The sequence below is a fragment of the Gobius niger genome (assembly GCF_951799975.1).
Source record: "Gobius niger genome assembly, chromosome: 11".
Lineage (NCBI taxonomy): Eukaryota > Metazoa > Chordata > Actinopteri > Gobiiformes > Gobiidae > Gobius > Gobius niger.
The window spans coordinates 33,985,755-34,003,472 of record NC_136862.1 but is presented as its reverse complement, the minus strand read 5'-3'; the positions used below and the strand labels follow the sequence as shown (position 1 = coordinate 34,003,472).

Sequence of the window (17,718 nt, the reverse complement as noted above, 5' to 3'; positions counted from 1 at the left end):
ACTAACTCATCCTTACACATTGAGCGCCAAAAACGTAAAGACTTGTTTTTCGCCAAAAATGTAGCGCTATAATTAGTACATGTAATACTCTCGAAACCATCAACAACACCAGTTTGAGTAGGACTATAAATGCTTTCTGAAGATATTCAACATATTAAAAAAATAAAAAATACCGAAAACGTGATCATTTTGGTCATAATAACCTTGAGGTTAAATTTCCAGGCATGACGGCCCTATTCCAGACCCAGTTAAAACATTTTAGCTTATGTGTCTTGATCAATAGTGGTCGGTTTTACACTTTTCTCACATTGCTGTGAGACACTTCTGAGCGGTTACAGCTGCTGAAAATAACAGCACCGGTTGAAAATGGATTCCAGATTGCTTTATGCTTGATTTTTTGCAAGTCTTTGACCATTGCTTTCAATCAATCAAACTTTTTTTATAAAGCGCTTTTCATACAGAAAGGTATCACAAAGTGCTTTACAGATGACAACATTTAAAACAATACGCCTGGCGCAACCTCCCATATATAGATTTTATATATTAGGATTAAATAAATAGATGTCAGTTAAAAGCCAAGCTAAAAAGGTGGGTCTTAAAGACATGAACGTTCTCTGCAGCCTTGAGCTCCTCCGGCAGGTCGTTCCAGTGGCGAGGGCCGTAATATTGGAAAGACGCCTCACCATGAGTCTTTTTGTTGACATCAGGAATAACTAGGAGACCCCTGCCGGAGGAGCGAAGGGGCCGAGAAGGTTCGTAAGGTAAAAGCAGTTCTGAAAGATAAGAAGGACCAAGACCATTAATACATTTAAAAACCATTAATAGAACTTTAAAATCGATCCTGAAACACATGGGGAGCCAATGCAGCAATTTGTAAAAGTTGTAAACCTGAGATCCTCTTTTTGGGAAGACCATAAAGCAGGGCATTACAGTAGTCGATACGACTGGTGATAAAAGCATGCATGAGCGTCTCCATGTTGGCCCGAGAGAGAATGGGGCAGACTCTGGCTATGTTCTTTAGATGGTGAAACCCTATCTTTGTGATATTCTTAATGTGTGGAATAAAAGTCAGCTCAGAGTCAAAGATCACACCCAGGTTCTTCACCTGTGAGGAAGGATTCATAGACAGTGACTGTAGTTTGGGTAGAAGTCTCTCTCTCTGGGCCTTTGCATCATCTTATCTGTTGGCTATTGGAAACAAAACTTTTGATAGTTCTGTGTCCCAATATTTTTGGGGGACATTTCAAGGGGTCTGCATCCCTCTGATCAGCTTTTTAATTTGTGACTGAGTTTTTCCATCCCATTTTGTGTGAGAGAAAATAGCTGCATGATAATTCTGCACACTTGATTCAGAGCGTGGACCTACTTTGGCCACACTTCCTTCTGTTACAAACACCACCATCCCCTGGGGCAATTCAATCAAACTGCCTTTCAGTTTGGAGTTTGAAAAAGTAAAGAAAAAAATACCAATATGGCCTAAAAACTCACTTGCGTAATTATTGAGCACACAGTGGAAATCAAATAATTCATAAAAAAGTCTCCAAATAAGCTTGACACTTCTGATTTAGTGTAATGTCCGTACGTTTCCTTTCACGATGTAGCTGTCGTCGTTGCGAATGTCTCGGGCCAAACCAAAGTCACAGATTTTAGCAATGCAACGTTCACTCAGGAGCACGTTCCTTGCAGCCACGTCTCTGTGGATGCACTGTAAACACATAAACAGATCTGAGCACTGCCGCAACATTCATGGCACACGTCAAAACACATCTAAGGAAGGTTCAGTTTAAAGCATTCTTTATTGAACCCCTGCATTTGAGCCATTCTTCGATGCCGCTGGTGGAACCTGTAAAGAGCGGTGGGCAGCTGGTGGATCAACCTACAGTCCATGCTTTTAGTGGTTGTGGAAACCAGAGCACCCAGAAGAAACCTACGCAGACAGGGAGAACATGCAAACTCCTCAGCCACCATCCATCCCAGGATGGAACCTGGCACTTTCTTAATGTGAGGCATGAATGCTATCCGCTACGCCATCATGACAAAAAGACAGAACAAACACAAATAAATAAAAAAGGAAGAATGGAAGAAAATAACAAAAACAGATAGACTGCTCGAACTGCTGACATCTGATCTGACTGGCACACACAGTGCCTCTCGAAAGTATTACTGTAATACACCTTGAACCTTTGCACATTTTGTCATGTTTATAACCATAAGCATAAAGATTTTATTCAGAATTTTTTACTGAACGTTCACACACAAGTAACAGACAACTGTGAAGTGAAAGCAAAATGATACATGATTCTGTAATTTTTCAAAAAATAGAAAACCAAAAATTGTGGCATGCATACGTATTCATTCATATTAATACTTTGTGGAACCCCCTTTTGCTGCAATAACAGCAGCAAGCAACAACAACTCAAGCTCTGTCACATTAGAAGGAGAGCATTTGTGAACAGCAGTTTTCAGGTCTTTCCACAGATTTTCAATAGGATTTAGGTCAGGACTTTGACTGGGCCATTCAAACACATTAATATGTGTTTTTTTTTTTTTTAAACCATTCCATTGTAGATTTATCTTTGTGCTTCGGGTCATTGTCCTGCTGAAGGTGAATCTCGCCCCAGCCTCAGTTCTCTTGTGACTCCAGCAGGTTTTCCTCCAAAATGTCTCTGTATTTGGCTCCATCCGTCTCCCCAACTATTCTAACAATCTCCCCAGTCCCCGCTGAGGAAAAGCAGCCCCACAGCATTGTTCCCCCCTCCATATTTCACACTGGGCATGGTGCACTCAGGATGATGAGCAGTGTTAGGTTTGCTCCATACATAATGTTTTGCATTTGGAAAGAAATTGTTTGTCTCATCTGACCAAAGCTCCTTCTTCCACATGGAGCTGTGTCCTCCATATGACTTCTAGCAAACTTCAAACAGGATTTCTCATGGCCTCCTTTCAATAATGGCTTTCTTCTTCCACTCGTCCATGAAGGCCAGATTTGTGTAGAGTGCGACTTATAGTTGTCCCATGTACAGATTCACCCAGCTCAGCCGCAGGACTTCACAGCTCCTCCAGAGTTATCTTGGGGCACTTGGTTACATTTCTTACCAGTGCTCTCCTTGTTCGGTCTAAAGGTCAACACACACAACACGACTTTTATGGCCGATTTTGCTCTAATTCTCAGTCGCGCCGAGTCTTCTCGAGTCGTGGGTAGTCGAAGACAGTTGCACGGAGTCAGGTCGCGTAGTGTGGGGGGGTCACGACTGGACTGACGTTTGAATCGTGTAGTGTGGGCAGCAGAACGACGCAACTAGACTCCAATTGTAGGAAATCAAACATGTGGTGACGTGATTTTTAAGCCCGATTTTCTTGGACGCACAGGAAAAATGTGGGTGATTTTTACCGTTTCAAATGTGAACACACAGAAAGCAGCGGCCAATGACAGAGGGAAATAAAGACAGAAAAACACACCTCCCTTCTCATCTCTCTGTCAAAACAGCGGCACAAGCAACACATTTCATGGCCACAGCCCCACACGAAACAACACAACTTTGTCACCAAAAGTTCACGAGAACCTCCATTTCAAGCTACAGAGTTTAGCGGCACTCACTGAGTTTGGAGACGAACTGCTCAGCTTCTCCTAGCTGCTAACGGCTAGCCTTTCTCCGCTCGCCTCTCTCCGCTTTCTCCTCCGTCTCCTTCGTCTCCTCCATCTCCTCCGTCTCCTTTTCTTATTAAATCCGCTAAAATACATCCCACTTATTCGTGTCGCTGACTTTTATCTCCATTTGACAGAACTATAGCCAAGCTGAAGGCGTTATAGTAGCAGTAGCCTAGCACTGCGATGTAGTGACATTGTTGGCACCGTTGACCAATCGGGACACACATGTTTTCCCCGGATTTACGTTTTTGAAGCCGGAGGAGAAGTGAAGCGGTAGAGAGGACAGTGTTATCAGCTGTTTGTCAGAATCGTATAGTGTGTTCGCTCTTATGATACTCGTGTAGTGTGGACCCCCATTCTATATAAAATCGCTTTGACTAGAAAAGTCGTGCAGTGTGTGCTGACCTTAATATTTTAGGTGGACGGCCGTGTCTCGGTAAGTTGGCAGTGGTGCCTAAAATATACTCTTTCCATTTCCGAATGATGGATTGAACAGTTGCTCCGTGAGATGTTCAAATCTTGGTAAATCTTTGTATAACTTAACGCTGCTTTAAATTTCTCCACAGCTTTATCTCTGATCCCTCTGGTGTGCTTCTTGGCCTTCATGATGTTGTTTAGTGACCACAGCTCTGAGGCCCTCACAGATCAGCTGAAATTATACTGAGAGTAGATCACACAAAGGTGGCCTCTATTTAATGGTTAGGCCAAGGTGTGAACATTCTGTCGTCATTAGGAATGTTATAAAGGCAATTTAATGCACTCAGAAAAATGCTGTATGAATACTTATCCACGCCCCACTTTTCACTTTTCTGAAAAATAACAGAATCATATATCATTTTGGTTTCACTTCACAGTTTTCTGTTACTTGTGTGTGAACGTTCAGTCAAAAATTCAAAATAAAATATTGTTTATGTCTATGTTTAGGGTTGTAAACATGACAAAAGTTCAATTACTTTTGAGAGGCACTGTAAGTATGTCCACCCACCAGAAAACTCCCAAGGCTCGAGGTGGCCAGTCCAATCTTCGTGATGAGAATAATGTCACTGAATATTGAATCCATGAGGAGTGAGCAAGAAGGGCCTTGTGATTTTGGTGAGGAAGTTAAGTGTGTCAGTGGGGAGTGATGGAGAAGTTCTTACATTTTTGGAGGAGAGGAAATCCAGCCCCTGAGCCACCTCCAGAGAGAACCTCATCAGGTCCAACACAGACACAGAATCTGCAGTCTCCATGTCTGAGGAATACCAGAGTTGATCCGAGCTATGTTAAAGGGGATGTAGCATGCAACATTGACTTCTGAGACACTCTCATCCTTATCACTATGATACACTTTGTAGGCTAGAAATAGCTACAAGCTGATCTAAAATAAAGAATATACAGTATATATAAATAAAGAAGTGTTGTTCAAGTGTTCCTTTCTTTTTTTCTCACATAGACAAGCTACACTTCTTGCACACAATATTACCTGTCTGAATTTTACCTGAGACTGGGTCCAGACCTGGTCCCACTCTTGGTCCTTGTCTAAGGGTTTTCATCTCATGGTCCTCAGAGCCACAAGAGATCCCACTGTCGCTGTGGAAAAGTGACAACACAAAGTGACACATTTGAAACCTCATAAGGCAGCTCTGGCACTGGCATGGTCAGAGAAATCAGAACTGAAGTAATGAGATAAACCAACAGTCAGATCTGATGCATTTAGATTCTCTTGATAAATGCTGAGCATGCATTTTTTTAAATCAAATGTGCATGCAAGAAAGGGCTTCATTTGCCATTGGTCCCAGGTCACTAGCTAACTCCGTGTGGACATAGTGGCCAATTTTCCTGCACCCCATAAAATACAATAGTCCCACACCTAAGCATTGATTTTTGGTTAAATTGATAAGCCTCAGCTGAGACTCACCTGCGCAGCCGGGTGTTCTTGTACGGCATTTCCTTGTCATACAGGAAGTGATGCACTCTGGTCCGCAGGAAGTTGAGTAGGTCGCCATGTTGACAATACTCAGTAATCATCAACATCGGACCTGGACCAACAAAAGTTAGAATCCAGGACATATCCAGTTCAAACTCACGACTAAACCAGGGCTGCATCCAAAAAGAGGCTCCCCCATGTACATTCACCTTTGAAGGCTATAGTGCGGCTAAACAATGTGAGGAAGAGGAGCTGCAGCTGCTCCATGCAGTAGCCATGCAGTTCATTAAATGGACAGGTGGGGGGAACCCTTGTGGTGTGGAAGCTGGCCTGGGTTTTAGGCCCAACAGTTTTTTGACTGTGCTGTGAAAACTGTGGAACTGTGGAACTGTGGACCTCTGTCTATGTGAACTTGTGGAACTGTGGACTTGAACATATTAAACCCAAACTTCTCTGTTATCCTGTAAGTCTGGACATTCCATTTGTTTTTACTAAAAAGCACACGTCAAGCTGAGGCTACAGCCCAGGCTGCTTAGTATGGCAAATTACCCTCAAAGATTGCCATAACAACATGTGTAAAGCTGCCTGAAGTGATTAATACTTTCATACAATTGGGATAATGCTAATCATTTTTTATGATTAATTCCAAACTTGCAGAGATTGAATTTGGGAACCTTCAGGTGAACAATGCAGTGGCTCTTCACTGCACTGTTTACCTGTGCTACAGCTTGATGATCATGTGTACTTGTATGTTTACCTCATTAAGCCATAGCTCCTCACAGATTGATGAGGAACATTCTGAGGTTCCTATGCTACAGGAGCTAGAGGAAGCGTCACAGCTCCTTAGACACTGGGATGGTCCATTTCATGGCTGATGACTCCCTGGCTTATTGCCTCATTTTGGATGCAACCCAGGTATGAACCAGATCTAAACAAGAATAAAACCAGAAAGAACCTCCAGTGGTGCACGCTCCCAGGAGGTTGACGATATTTTGGTGGAACCCGATGTAACTGAGGATCTTCAGCTCCGACATCAGAGCCTCACGCTCCTCCGAGAGAGCCCGGGCTAAAGAGACACCACAGTCAGTTCTTCCTCCTCTGCTCCATCTGACCCTCTGCTCCTCCTCCTTTACTCCATCTGACCTTCTCCACTTCATCCCCTGCTCCGTCTGACCCTCTCCTCTTCCTCCTCTGCTCCATCTGACCCTCTCCTCTTCCTCCTCTGCTCTCATTGATCTTATCCTCTTCATCTTCTGCTCCCTGACCCTCTCCTCTTCCTTCTCTGCTCCATCTGACCATCTCCTCTTAGTTATCTGCTCCTGGTGACCCTCTGCTCTTCATCCTCTGCTCCATCTGACCCTCTCCTCTTACTCATTTAACCCTCTCCTTGTCCTCTTCTGCTCCATCTTCTACTCCATCTGGCCCATCTGACCCTCTCCTCTTCCTCCTTTGCTCCATCTGACCCTCTCCTCTTCCTCCTCTGCTCTCATTGATCCTCTCCTCTCTAACTCCCTTCCTCCACAGAGGAGAGGGGAGAAGGCCCTTCACAGTGGCTTTCAGACTCACGTTTGAGCATCTTCACAGCCACGGTGGTCTCGTTCTGGTTGGGGTCCAAACCCACAGCCGTCGCAGCTACCACTTTCCCGAAGGCTCCAGACCCGAGGACAGCTCCTTTTCATCATCAGATATGACAAATAATAATCAAAAGATGGATAACAGTATAAAAATAAATAACTGTTAATTGAATGAGTCGTCACCTAGATTTGTATGATCTGGGTTTGCTGTTGGGCATATTGTCCACCACAGAGTCCAGAATTGAGAATCTTTGGGACGTACTTGAAAACGTTTTGGGACTATAGTGATGTGACGTTCATGACCGAGCGGCTCTTTCGACTGTCTCTTTAAGGTGAATGGTTCGAACTGGATCGATCACGTCTTAGATAATGTGAGTAATCTGGATGGAGTTACTGAAATATTATATAAAAATGAGACCGTCTTTTGAGCAGCTCTTTGAAATTAATGGATCCCAAAGACTCGGCTCCCAGTAAAGAGTCATGAATCCCAGCACTACTTTGGACAGTCTCCCTTACAAGAGCTTGATGAAAAATACATTAAATAAATCTTGTTATTGCAGGTACAAAGAGACCAAGCAAGTACAACTCGATGACACGAACTTTGCGTAAATGTTGAAAGCCTTGGACAAGCGACCAAGACAGGGCTGGAGAGATCTCTGTTACAAGCTGTTGGGCTGTTCCCATAGAATTATGAAATTGTGAATATTTGGTTAATGAAATGTGAGCAAACATATTCAATTTGAGTGTTATATGTCGGCCAAGAGTATATACAGTGGGAACCAGATGTTTACATCGAGTACACAGCTTGGGATTTCTTACATTTCTGCCTAAATTGGTCATAAAATGTGGTAGAATCTTTATTAAAGGGGGGGTATTATGCAAAATAGACTTTTTCAAGCTTTACATCATGTTATGATGTCATTCCCTCATTAAAAACATGGCTGAAGTGTTGCCTTGGCACATTCACGTATTTTTGAGTCATCTGTAAAAACTCTGATGGCGGCCATTTTAGGGATAGGTTTGCCTGAGTCCTCCTAGGAACGCCCCCACCTCCTGGAGACGCCTCCGAGCTTTGGTCACCAGCCGAGTAACCAACCACTGCTCCTCAGCAGAACCCCCTCCCCACTGATGCCACAGACAGCGTGTGGAGGGGGCGTGTCTGACAGGGTCAGAGGTTCTTAAAGAGACAGAGGCCTATTTCAAGACATTCGCTACAGCCATTTTGAGAGAGACATTTTATACAAGGCAGTTATTCTAATTTACTGCAGTTACAGAGCAACAGAAGGTTTCGTGATCATTGTAGTGTGATTGAAAAAAGCAGAATACCCCCTCTTTAAGATCACAAGAATGATTAAACAGTGTCTGCTTGAACTAATGCCACCCAAACATTTTCATTTTATCATATTTGCATTGGCCATAACATGTTAACATTCACAAGGCAGGGAGGAATAAGTACACCGCCTGAATCTCACTGAACCTGCACTAACTTTTTCCTCCCACTCTATATAAAAATACTTTTTATTTTTATTTTATCACTGTCTGATATGAAACCAGAATAACCTTTTAGTCAAATGGAACTTTCAAAATTATTTGTATTTGCTAAATGCCAGAAGAATGAGAGATAGCATTTTCTACACAGTTTTATATTACTTTTTACCAAAAGCCAAAAGTTGACATTTATTTCATTAATATTTGGTTGCATTGCCTTTAAACTAGCCGCATTGTAGGCCACCTTGTGCACACGCCTTTTCAGCTGGACTGAGATTAGGACTTTGTGATGACCACTTCAGAATATTGGCTTTGTTATGCTTATAACCAGTTTGGCTGTTTGCTTTGGGTCATTGTCCATCCCACCATCTGTGCCCAAGCTTTAACTTCCAGGTTGATATCCTGAGATGTTGCTCCAACATTTCCACATAGTGTTCTTTCTTCATGATGTCATCTATTTTGTGAAGTCCCTCTCACAGACAGATGGTGTTCAGGCTTTTTCCATTATGGCCAAACGATAAAGTTTATCTCATCAAGACAACATGTTGTGTCTCCAAACATTCAAGTCTTTTTTGTTTTGATGTTTCTTTTGGAGTCAGAGCTTCTTCCTGGCAGAGTTCCCTCTCAGCCCATGTCGGTGCAGGACTTGTTTCACTCTGGATAATGACAAACTCTGACCAGGTTCATCATCTTCACCAGGTCTTTGCTTTTGTTCTTGGGTTGATTTTCACATTTCAGACACAGCACGTTCATCTCTGGGACACAGAACCCGCCTTCTTTCTGATCTGAATGATGATTGGACATTTCCATCATTGTTTGAACCAATGAACCTGAACCTTCAAGTGTCTTGAAATTGTGCCCAAGGATGAACCAGACTTGTGCTTCCAAAGACATGACATCATCATCTGGGCTTTTCCTAATTGTTTAAAGGTATAGTAATCTTAGTGTATGTAAACTTCTGACTTAAAAGTGTAAAAACAAAACAAAAATAAATAAATTTAAAAAAGGAAAAATCTCATTTTCTCATTATTCTGGCATTTAGCAAATTGAAAATTCGAATTGTTTATTCTGGTTTCATGTTAGACACATGTGCATATGTGTCCTTTTATATAGTGTATGTGAACATCTGGTTCCCACTGTAATTATCGGAGAAAAATGAATCGCGATTAATTGTGATTAATCCCATTTCTTTAGTGTGATTAATCCGAATTAACCGATTTACAGTATTAGTGTAAATTAAAGGGACTGGATGCAAGTTGGTCATTTTATACTAACTACTGCCATGATATTACTGCGAAGTACTCCAGGTGTTATTACACCTCACAATATAGTGCCCCTTTTTATCTACTTAGAAAAACGACATGTTTATTTTGTGTAACTAGACTTGGATCGTTTCACGTAACTATATTTAAATAGGGAAAATGTGGAACTGCTTAGTAGCTTCTAACTTCACCCCAGTTTGGAGCTATACTTATGCTGGGAGAGGCTAAATGCTAACAACATTAGCGTGACTGAGCACACGCACAAAGACCGGTACACATCAACTTGTCTAAGCTCAGGTAAGAACATATCTCAGTATGTAAACACAGTGGCCTATTCCTTTAAAGATAGTCTTACAAACCTTATTTTGGAAGCTCAGCTTCGATATTTTATGTTTGATCCTTTGAAAATATGTCTGTAAGAATAGGAAAGAGCTCCCCCTGCTGGCAGCTATAAGAATGATTTCCTTAAAAAATTCTTCCAGGTTTGATACAGCGTGTGAGCAGCTCCAGCAGTGCATGATAAACACACTTCGAGCAGGGAACGGCTCAGAATCGAGCAAATGTTGTGAAATACTACTCCAGGTCTGGGAAGGAACAACGTTAAAACCTCAAGAAAGCCAATTTTACATGATATGTCTACTTTAAAGTGCAACTGTAACGTGGTTCCCCTAAACTTGCTCCAGTCCCTCTTATATGGACCCTGATAACCTTCCAGCTCAGCCTGAAAAACTGTGTTTGTGGACAAGTGAACGAACAAACAATGCCTGTCACAACCAGGTGTGAGCCAGGATCCAGATTCTTACCCAATCTGAGATGGTCTCGGGGAAACTCCCAGTGCTGATCGTACGGGAGTTCAGAAGGGTCAATAAACGTGTAGTTGTTTCCGTCACAGCTCTCGATGATCTTCCAGCGAATCTCGTACCGTGGTGTCTAGACGAGATAAAAACAATGAAGAACTTTAAAACATGTTTCAAGTGTTGGGCTGTTAAAATGATATAATCAAGCTAACATTAGCTTCACAACTCGAACAGTAATTTCTGGAATGGCTCCAGCAGGCACTAGTGATGTGAAGTTCGATTGATTTTACTGACTCGAGTTAATAGAATGTGAAACTGGATAAAGTCATACAGTATTTTATGTAATCCATAATTGGGGGATTAAATGATATTTATCTATTTCCCCCAATACTCTGCCTGAATTGTCCACTCCGCTTTATTTACACGTTAGCGCGAGGCTAGCTTAGCCTTTGACGTGAACCACAGAGTGATTGGTTAGTTCATACTAGTCGGTCACTCACTCACACTGAGCCACATGGGACTTCTGAGTGCATGAACTCTCGTTTTGTACAGAAAAATTCAACCTAATTTACCATCAATAAAGTTCGAGGCGGTTTACGTGTAGAGGGTTAATATTTTTTTGTCAGATGGGGCAGAAGAAACAGAGTTACGAGACGAGTCTGTGTCCTTTCCCTTGCTGACCGTCTTGAAGGGGAGAGGGGAGGGACAGTGATTCGTGAGCGTGAGAGCCACTATCCAGGATGAAACATCCACAATCCATAAGTAAGGGGGGTCCAGCGTTGTGTAGTATTCATCGTGGTAAAGCTTAAATGTTCAACTGGACTGGGACTCACACTCTGACCAGTACTGAGCTAGTATTTCAAAAAGGATTTTTGAATGGGATTGTTACTTCCGGCATCGAACCTCGACTGTTGAGCTTTAACACCTGGTGTTTGGTGAAGAGTAAAAATCAGCGTCAAAACTGGACAGAAATGGACAATGGATCAGTGAGATGTAGTAATAGGGTACAATGGCACACTCATTGAATTGATCTGAGAATGGACTGGAGTGTCTTTCTTCTGAATACAAGGGAAGAAAAGAGGAAGCACCTGTCTCCACTTCCACAACACCAGCACCAACAGCAGCAGAAGGACCACGGCCACACTGCATGAGCCAATCAGGAACGGGCTAAGGGACGGGGGCTCGCCTGGACACAGAGACAGACAACTTCCACTAATATATTATTGTTATAGGGTTTGGGCTACCACACACACCTTTAATAGCTTTGGGTTCACTAATTTCTCTAAAAGAGATTTCCCTAGAGAGATTAATAATACTTTACTTTACTTTACTTTACTTTACTTTACTTTACTTTACTTTACTTTACTTTACTTTACTTTACTTTACTTTACTTTACTTTACTTTACTTTACTTTACTTTACTGTACTGTACTGTACTGTACTGTACTGTACTGTACTGTACTGTACTTTACTTTACTTTACTTTACTTTACTTTACTTTACTTTACTTTACTTTACTTTACTTTACTTTACTTTACTTTACTTTACTTTACTTTACTTTACTTTACTTTACTTTACCCAACCCACTGACAGATTGTAATGACACTCACGGATCTGGAGCAGGTCACGTGACTGGCCCATGTGATTGACCGCTGAGCACATCACTGTGATGTCATCGCCCGGGGATGGCAGCAGGGTCAATGTTCGCTCTACTGACTCGTCTCCCGTGTCTTCAATCAGGTCCTCAGACTCATCCAGGTCCAACAGCGTCTGCTCCCCTTCCCAGTCCAAAGCCTCATCGCACCTGCAACAGACCTGGATTAGTCTTAGTCCTAGATAGACTTGCTTCAGTTCTGGTTCAGACCTGTCTGTGAGTCTGGGGCAGGAGGTCAAGGTGAGGGAGGGCAGAGGAAATCCCGATCCCCGACAGACCAGACCAGAGTCCAGTCTCAGAAGCTCAGCCACAGGAGGATCTGCACAGAACCAAAACAGAGCCACAGTGATGTGAGGTATCGATCCCTGTCGCTCCCGTTCACCCACGTATTGAAAGAGACATACGCTGGATTCAAAATGCTCAAACGCACGTAATCTGATTGGATTTTGGTTATCGGATCCGATCAAATCTTGAAAATGGGTTGTTCAAAAGGGAAAGAAGGATCTGATCTGAAATCTGATCAGATCATGTAATCCTAGTTTTAATCAAAACATTTCAGAAGGATCTGGATAAATTTGATCCAAAAAAAAAAAAAAAAGGATTCTCCTGATCCCAACAATGGGTAGAATTTCAAAATGGATTTCAGGCAGAAAATGTAGGAAAACTTTAAAATCAATTTTGTATCAATTTGTGTATATACTTTTATTTATCTTTTGCACTTGATTGGTTCAACTGTCACAGTGATTAAGTAGATAAAGTAGACATGGGAAGACATGAAAGATTAATTCATAGGCATCTTTATTGGAGTTCTGAAGAGACACTTCGCATGCCTTAAATACTTGTGAGTGGCCCCACAGGGAGCATGGAACATACTATTGTCCCCCTCTGCGATGAGGTTCATGATGTACCTGAGCCTGTTGAAGAAGCAGACCAACCTCTGGTGTTCTGTCAGGACGTGAGACTGACTGGAAGTGAGGTCAGGGATGCTATTGTGAGGTTCATCTCTGATGATTGTTTTGCTGAAATTATATACAGTGATGAATGACAGAATGTTTGTTTTTTCCTTTGTTTGTTTGGTTCAGTTTATTTCAAGATTATTTTATTTTCACTCTACTGTACTGAAAGGGTTAATTAGCCCATGTCTACTTTATCTACTTCATCACTGTAATAGTTGAACAAATCAAGCTCAAGCTCAAAATATAAATAAAAGTATATACACAAATTGATAAAAAAATAAAAAAATAAAAACAAGATTATTCGACCAATTTTAGAGTTTTGCTACATTTTCTTCCTGAAATCCACCTTGACATTCCTCCCCGTTAGGATAATCCTGTTTTTTTGGGGGGGAGGTTTGAGCCACATTAAAACTAGGATTGGATTCCAATCCGATAACCAAAATCCAATGCAACACTATCCAACACTATGTGCCCAAAGAATGAGATCAGCTGACGACCTGGACATCCTGCGCCATACAGCGCTGATTTGAGGGAAGTTGATCGGTACAAATGGGCTGAAAATAGAAATAGTACCAAAACCCAGTATTGGTATTATATCTATTTTCCAACATGTGTTCTACCCAATGGGAGGAACGAGGAACGCGCATCTCTATGGTCCTCGTGGCGTGGAGATGACATTGCTGTAATACCACCTCCTTGTGTCTAGGGGCGGCTCCACAAGACACTTTTGGATTAGCAAGGTCTCAAACAAATAAAGAAATATCTGAAGATAATGCAGCAATGTATTAATTCTTTTTTTTTATCACTCCAATGTTAGTGTTATATAAAATTTATACTAATTAATTACATAAAAATGACAGACAGACGAGTCCTTTTTGTGCAACTCCACAGTTGTCCACAGCTGAGCTGAGGACTGGCATGTCTGTGTTTAAATCAGTGGTTCCCAACCTGGGGGATGGGGCCCCACAGGGCAGGCACCTGGTATTGCCGAGGGCCCAGAGCTTTATCTGGTTAAAGGTTCTGGCTATATAAGACATGGTGCAAAAATCAACAAAGTGACTAAGAAAACATTCCAATTTCAGTTTATTTGTTTCAATAAATGCTATAATTTATATATTTTGGACTGAGGGGGTTCGGCCTGGCTGGAGCTCATCAAGGGCAGGCTTCAAAGATTAGGAACTGCCAGTTAAGATGATACAATTCAAAATTCCTCCTGAAATGCTGGAGGGACTGCCTTTAATGAATGAATAAAACAAGGAGCAGGGGAACCTACAGTGCACTCGGAGGTGGATAGAGATGTTTCCTCTGAAGAAGTTATTGGAGAAAAGCAGTGAGTAGAAGCCGGAGTCATGGTGATGAACACGACCAATCAGCAGCTTCAGCTCCAGCCTGCAACAGTATGAACAAAGAGATCAGGCACAGGGTCTTTCATTACAGATGCTCCTCCTTTGTGTTCAAAAGAAGAACCATCTTGGCATTTCCCTCTTATACATGGTCTGGGTGAATACTGGATTCTGATTGGCTGGTGCATTATTTCGGTATAACCACACACGTAGTCCGGTAGTTAAATCACTGGGATATCGCTCCGCTGTGGTGGGCATCGCCATAGCAACGCATGACACAGCTGAATCAGATAAAGGCGTAATTAGTGACTGACAGGAACGTATGAGATGGATTTTGTGTTATTTTCAACGCTTTTGGCCAAAACGAAACGTTTGCTAAATGTTTGTAGAGGAGAGTGAGCAGCTAGGTTAGCTACTGTTAATAAAATACGAGCTTTCCATTTCTATTGAAAACGGTTAAGGCACTATTCATTATTTTCAGGCGTACATAAAATGATCCTGCATTTAAGCATATTTGTCTGGATTAGTAAAGTCAAACATAAAAGTTTCAGTTGGGGGGGGCCCAGGTGTGAGCGACTCCACCGCAGCTGTTTCCATAAACAGTTGAGCTGGTTGAGCTAGCTAGCTAGCTTCAGGTTAAACAGCGTAAAAGTGAAATAACTGGTGCCCACGAGTGCCGCATATCGGTGTTTACTTCCAGGGAAAAGTGTTTCCGGGTTAGTCCTGTTGTGTTGTGATTCTGTGCTGATGTTGTGTCGTTGAGCCTGACTGAGATCCTCGTAATAGCTGCGGAGAATGACTCGCTCTGAGACCAGCATTCAGTGACCGGCTAATAACCCACACAAAATAGTCCCGTAGTCTGGCATATTTAGTGAGTTTAGTAAATGAAAAAAACATTTATTATAAATGTTATGTTTGTGGGACCCTGGTATAAGCGGATTAAACAACGAGGAGCCGCATTAGACGTTATAATGCACTCCTTACTTATCAATATCGGTCCACTCATGCACCAACAGATGGAAGCCATCACCGCATCCATCCATCCATTTTCTTATCCGGGGCCGGGTCGCGGGGGCAGCAGTCTCAGCAGAGATGCCCAAACTTCCCGATCCACACACACCTCCTCCAGCTGTTCTGGGGGGACCCCGAGGCCACACCAGGCCAGCTCGGAGACATAGTCCCACCAGCGTGTCCTGGGTCTTCCACGAGGCCTTGTCCCACTAGGACATGCCTACTATTTTTTGTCTGTGTCATTTGGAAAATATCAAATCCCTAAAACTGAAGCAAGAAACAGCGTCGGAAGCATTCCTCATGAAACATATTTTTTAGAAAAGGCTTCCTGCCTCTTGCTCCTGTGACATATCCAGCGTTTCTCTATTTGGTTTATCCCGTCTGTCAATCACACCCCCGGGAAATCGCTGAGATCACGCTGGGAGTGACCCAGACTACATATCTCTGAAAAAGCATGTTGTTTGGCTGGCCAGACAAGGTCTTTAAGGGGAGTAGTGGAAACCAGGTCAACTATTTTACATTGACTCCTTTTGGGTTTGTTTGGACTGAATTACTGCATCAGTGTGGTGTGTCCTGGAGGAAAGGTCTGGATAGATCTGAAAAATGGCGGCGTGTGAATCAGCCATGTCAGGTATAATCAGGAGGGAGGGGGAGGAGCTTCATCATTTACTTTTGAAAATTCTGTTCCGGCTCTCCTATATAAGTCCTATTCGCACAGGATTAAAATGACCTGGGGACCTCATGTAAAAAGTAAATATTGCTAAAGTCTTTGGAGTTTCTAGTCCCGTGCGAATCTGCCATGTCAGAGATTTGGAAGGTAAAAAATTCCTCCAATTTTTACCTTGGGTAATCCATTTCCTTGGAAAGTTTTTAACCAGCGTAATGAAGTATAAATAAGGGCAACATCAATTCAAAACATCTTTTTACCAATATATTTATATCCGCATTTAAGCTATAGTGATAATATTATGCATCAAAGCATTAGCCTGACCTAAGTTCTGTTTTTTATATTCTTGAAAAAGTATAAAAGAGGTGAACCGGCAGTACACATTAGACAAACATGGAGACAGGGAAAGTTTGGAAGCGCTTTTGGTGCAAAGAGGAGGCTGTTTCAGAGCGAACGGCTTGAAGGAGATAGGATACTGCTGAGAACAGATGAATCCACTGACCTGACGATGATGTCGTTCGTCTTAATGTGCGCCATGTGGTGAACAATGAATAAACCTGAGAGTTAACGCTCCCATTACGAATGAATTAAAGGCTTGTTGTCATCCTTTAGTGTTGTGAATTACTGCCATTGCATATCCCACGCGAATGCACATAAGAATTACCTCTAATGTCCCGGGGTAATTTCAGTTTTACCAACGTCCCCAGGTAAGTCTAATCCCAACCTATAAGATCAGCAGCTTTTTACCATTTTACCATCTGAAAAACAGGATCAGAGGAATAGTCAAAACCAGACTTAAGCCTTACCAAGGGACCACATGCAATTTGTAATACAGTTTACAGTTAAATGTATTTCTATGTTTTCTATGTTTTTTTATGTTTTCGGATTCTCGTTTCATACTTTTGTTCACAATTAGACATTCACATTCACGGCTTGAGTAACATTTGGCAGCTCACGTTAACTTTCCTGTGTTCAGTTTGTAGACATTCATTTGTCAACATTAGCTTCTTGTTTAAACACAGGAGGTTCACTTTTAGTTTCCACTGTACATCACATTTCAGGTCAGCTTGAATACGATTTCCAATTTTTGTTAAAGGTCTAAATTAAACTTTCATTCTTAATATTGGTCATTGTGATCCACCCACTAGTTAAATAACTAGTTATTTCAAATACCAATCTGTTTACTAATATTATATTAGCATAACAATATTGTGGAATTGTTTCAGTTCCTTATTTGTCTTTCAGTGGAGACCTCCAAGGGTATTACAGAAATATCTCCTGATACCTCACAAGATACCGAAGTGTCCTTCCATCAAACGTCCACAGCAGAAGCATCCTCATTGGCTACGGGTGCTTCCTGTGCATTTCAGCCCCGGTCTAAAGGTGAGCACAGAAAGGAAGTGGAGTACAACC

At 42.1% G+C, this 17,718-nt stretch overlaps 1 protein-coding gene across 1 annotated transcript in view; it reads right to left on the bottom strand.

Annotated features, from left to right (window-relative positions):
- The window catches only part of LOC306970363 (macrophage colony-stimulating factor 1 receptor 2-like), a 60,392-nt gene that overhangs the window by 22,944 nt on the left and 19,730 nt on the right, over nt 1-17,718 (bottom strand). The window contains exons 7-17 of the mRNA XM_079566319.1: nt 14,558-14,673; nt 12,539-12,647; nt 12,285-12,478; nt 11,765-11,862; nt 10,683-10,809; nt 7,122-7,226; nt 6,511-6,621; nt 5,547-5,667; nt 5,127-5,218; nt 4,789-4,880; nt 1,583-1,705 (exon numbers count right to left, since the gene is read on the bottom strand). Of these exons, the coding sequence (XP_079422445.1) occupies nt 1,583-1,705; nt 4,789-4,880; nt 5,127-5,218; nt 5,547-5,667; nt 6,511-6,621; nt 7,122-7,226; nt 10,683-10,809; nt 11,765-11,862; nt 12,285-12,478; nt 12,539-12,647; nt 14,558-14,673 (1,288 nt within the window). The remainder of the gene's footprint in view (nt 1-1,582; nt 1,706-4,788; nt 4,881-5,126; nt 5,219-5,546; nt 5,668-6,510; nt 6,622-7,121; nt 7,227-10,682; nt 10,810-11,764; nt 11,863-12,284; nt 12,479-12,538; nt 12,648-14,557; nt 14,674-17,718) is intronic.